General features: G+C 61.0%; 1 protein-coding gene across 1 annotated transcript in view; it reads right to left on the bottom strand.

Moving 5' to 3' along the window:
* Positions 1-40: 40 nt before the first annotated feature.
* PAPSS2 (3'-phosphoadenosine 5'-phosphosulfate synthase 2) overlaps positions 41-3,984 on the bottom strand; it is an 18,363-nt gene continuing 14,419 nt past the window's right edge. The window contains exons 9-12 of the mRNA XM_035893089.1: positions 3,087-3,222; positions 2,040-2,308; positions 1,079-1,308; positions 41-587 (exon numbers count right to left, since the gene is read on the bottom strand). Coding sequence (XP_035748982.1) covers positions 446-587; positions 1,079-1,308; positions 2,040-2,308; positions 3,087-3,222 — 777 coding nt within the window. The 3' untranslated portion in view covers positions 41-445. The remainder of the gene's footprint in view (positions 588-1,078; positions 1,309-2,039; positions 2,309-3,086; positions 3,223-3,984) is intronic.

The raw sequence follows: 3,984 nt of genomic DNA on the forward strand, positions 1-3,984 counted from the left end.
ACGCCCGCCCCCTGCCGCTCGGGGCGGCGCTGGGCGCTGGGCAGCAGAAGGCACTTCTTCATTTCCGCCCCGCGCAGGGGACAGGGGCGTTTTTATCCCGGTGCCGAGGTCCCAGCTCTGTACCGGGGGCCAGTGCGCAGCTCTGGCGGCACCAAAGTGATCCGGATGGGCCGTCCAGGGCCGTGCTGGGCTCCCCGCCGCCGCGCTCAGCTGGGAACGAAGGGCCTGCTGCCCTCCCCTTCCAGCTCCACGGGGAGAGCCTGGCAGCTTCAAGGGGAGAAGGACCAGGCTCAGGGTACTTCTGATTAGTGAAACACGCTCTGACCCAGGCGGGAAGAGCCCACAGTCGGAGCATGGGAAATGCCAAGTAACTGATCTGTGTCACAGGGAATCAATCAATCATTGCTCACTCTTAATACAAGTATTCTAGGGAGGAGGAGTAGCGTTAATTCTTCTTTTCCAGCGACTGGTAGTACTCGGTCAGGACTTTCCAAGCTTTGGGGGCCATGAAGCCGTCTGGGGGGTTTTCACCTTCGCGAGCAAGCTTCCTCATGCGCGTTCCGGAGATGAAGTCAAAATCGTCGTGCCTGCGGCAAACCAAGAGACAGGGGTGAACTCAGCACGACCGGCCCGAGTCATCCGCACGCAGCTCTTCCGCCGCGCCAAGCGGGCGGGCGGGAACCCCCCGGCGCCGGCAGCGCCCGCCTGCGGCTTCACGCCCCGTTTATGATCAGCAGCAATGGGGCTGCTCTCAGGAGGAGCTGGAGGCGTTCGTAACACACTTCTCCAGCAGCGAGAGGCTGTATTTCTACTGCCACTTGGTCCCCAAATTGCGTTTCCTATCCTCCCTGGTGGGCTACAAAGGCGCATCTTTAGTCTCACGTGGCCCATCCTCGGCCGGGTGCCAGCTCTCGGAGGGGAAAGCGGGAGCCTCTCACAGGTTCTTCCCCCGATCCTCTCCTTAAGAGGAACGACGACTGCTTTTCCCTCTCCCCCAGCAAGCTGCGAGCCAGCCGCGATCGCAAACCGCACGTGCTGGTGTAGGCTGAAGGAACAGCGCCGCCGCTGCCCGCGTTACCTTTTTGGGTCATAAAAATCCATGGCCCTTTTCAGTTTATTGTAAGCAGCCACCCGGAAGGGGATGATTTCCACCGAGGTCAGGCCCGGCGCCATGCTGAGGACCTTGCCTCCCTGCGTGGGCTCGTAGAGGTCCTTCTTGGTCTCGGGGTGAGGCATGCCCGCAGGGTCGCGCCCCACGATGTAGAAATTGGCCCCGGCAACCATGCGAGCTCGGCAGTGCCACTGCACCTGCAAAGCGGGGAGACAAGGAGCACGGGCTGAGGGCTGAGCAGCAGCCGGGCCGCCTGCCCTCGGAGACCCTGGCGATCCACGTGCAGGAAGGAAGGAAGGAGATGCGTCAGCAGCCTTGCTGTGGTCTCCCACAGCGACCAGGCCGCCCAGACTCGTCTTCCACCGCCTGGACCTGGTGCAACCCCACAGCTCTCCTAAGGACATGCATTTCAGAGGCAGCACTGGGGATGGGGGCGGGTCTTGCTCCAATCTGGCTGCAGACAGAGATCGCAGTTTGCTTTTTGAATGTGCAAAGGCAATGCCTGCCAGCCCCCGCGCCCCGTGCGGGCAGGGGCTGCCCCCCCCCCTCCTTCCGCCTCCGGGGGAGGTTCAGTGTCTACTGCCTTCACCCCTCCGATTTAGGGACAGAGGGACACCGCTGGGAGAAAACACAAATGAGCGTCCCTGCCCAACGGAGAAAGAGGCCACGGCGGTCGAGCCCGTCTCCAGCGCCCCTCTCCCCAGCTCCCTACTCAGCCTGTGGACGCGCGGGAGCCCGCAGAGCCGAGCTCCGCTGGGAGGTGGCTGCTGCAGCAAGCTGCAGGTGGGCAAACCATCGCGGGAGCCAATAGCCAGGCAATGGCTACCGACTCCCTGCCCTGCGGCTTTCCAGAGCCGCCCGGGCAGGCTGGCAGCTGGCGCTCCCTACGGACAAGCCTCACGCAGCGAGTGGCCAACGGCTACGTTACCTCCGTGGGGCCGGCGTAGAGCATGGGAGAGGGGAAGATGGCAACGATGGTCGACTTGGGGTCCAGGACTTGCTCCTCCAGCACTGCCGCGTGCTGCTTCATCCGCCACTCCAGCGGGACGTCATCATCTTTGGTCCATCCTCCCAGAGGGTGCAGGAGGAGCACGGGGTTTTTGTAACCCCTCTCCAAAAGCTGGCGCCGCGTGTCCTGCATGAGCAGGGCATGCCCGTTGTGGACGGGGTTGCGCAGTTGGAATGCAAAGACAGCATCTAAAAGGGAAAGATTCGGAGGGTCACAGGCTTGCACTGGTCAGCAGACCCCGCAGCTTCGTTTACGCACTACACATTCCAACAGAGTCCTAAGATATGTACATCGTAAGACATGTGTCCTTAGGTGAGCGTTTCATACACCTACAGTGCCTCGTCGTTGCTCTGCCAAGTTTATTTTCATTGCACATCCTTCCTTTGGGGCCAACTTCAGGCCTATCAGCTCTCCTACAGTGTTTTTAGACGCCACTGGACACCTCCACCGAGTTCCCTGACTTCTTACGTGACCTGCCACATCTCCAAGCTCAACACCACCTTCGTGGAGGCCAACGCCCTCTCCCAAAAGCGAGGGTGGGTGTCTGACAACTGCCAGCCTGCTGGGACAGACACCAGAGGGAAGGCCCCTGAGCTGTGTCCCACGGGTGAAGGCCAAGCACATCAGCGCAGGGCTTTAAACCCTGGCCTGGGGTGCAGAAAGAGAAGGCTCTGACCCACCAGGGAGGACAGGAGCGGGACACCCAACACCTCCCAGTCCTGGAGAGGCCCACTGAGGACACAGCCCACCACAAGCACATCCTTGGCCAAGTTGACCCTGCGCCACTGCTTGTGCCGTGCCCCGCGTTCCTCCTGCTGCCCGCCCCACCTGAGCAGTCCCGTTTTGGGAGCATACAGAAGCAACCTGGCAAGTGCTGCGGGCTTGAGAGCAAGTGATCAGCGACCACGGACATCTCCTGGTGCCAGGTAGGGCAGGAAGAGCCGCGTCACCGGCGCTAAAAAAAAACTGCATTCATTTCTCTGAACCGCTGCTTGAGCGCGAGCGGGGTCAGGCGGTACTGGTCCAGCCCATCGTTCCACTTGATCTTCTCCAGCACAAGGAGGTCTCCACCAACCAGCCAGTCCCCGCTCTCCATCACCATCTGTGAATTACGCACACGGGCATTACGTAGGGGACAGCAAAGGGACAGCAAAATACCTCCTTTCCCCTTGCCCAGCCTCCTTTCAGAAGCGTTAGGCTTGACTCTGCCTTCAGGGTCCCTCGGGCAGCGCATCGCAGGCGGAACACACATTTAGAGCGGGCACGCGGACCGAACGTCACGAGCAGCACAACCCCCGTGAAGCGAGGGGTCAGCCACCGGGACCCTACCACTGCACCCAGCTGGGTGCTGGACAGCCGGGGGCCTACACGTTACGGCAGGCGACCTGCCCCCACCCCACTCCTTGCTCCTTTCGCCTGGGAACGCGCAGGAGGAATAAGCCCGCTGCAAGGTGAGCTGCTGCAGCTGAATGATTGAACGAGTCATTTTAGGGTAGGGGAAAAGAATTAACGCGGCTTTAGCCTTGCTAAGCAGGCAGCTCAAGTCACTCGGTGTCACCTGGGGCTCCCCTTTCTAAGGGACGATGTGCTCCGTACTGCCAGAGTGCAAGTGGGAAGAGTGGAGCTGTAAAAATGCAAACGCCCTTGTTGGCTGCCTGCAGGAAACAGGCGAATTGAGGAGTAAACGTAGCTAAAAGGAGCACGAGCCTGCAATCTGCAGCATTAATGTTTGGCAGCATCCCTGAGATCGTCACGCCCCGAGCGCAGGAAAGCCCTGGGGGCTAAGTTGGTGGCCATGCTAAAGCGGCTTGGCTGTAGGCACACCGGTGACAGTGACGGTGAGCAAGGAGCAGCTCCTCAGCCC

Source organism: Egretta garzetta, unplaced genomic scaffold, assembly GCF_000687185.1.
Source record: "Egretta garzetta isolate BGI_Z169 unplaced genomic scaffold, ASM68718v1 scaffold234, whole genome shotgun sequence".
In the NCBI taxonomy this organism is placed as follows: Eukaryota; Metazoa; Chordata; class Aves; order Pelecaniformes; family Ardeidae; genus Egretta; species Egretta garzetta.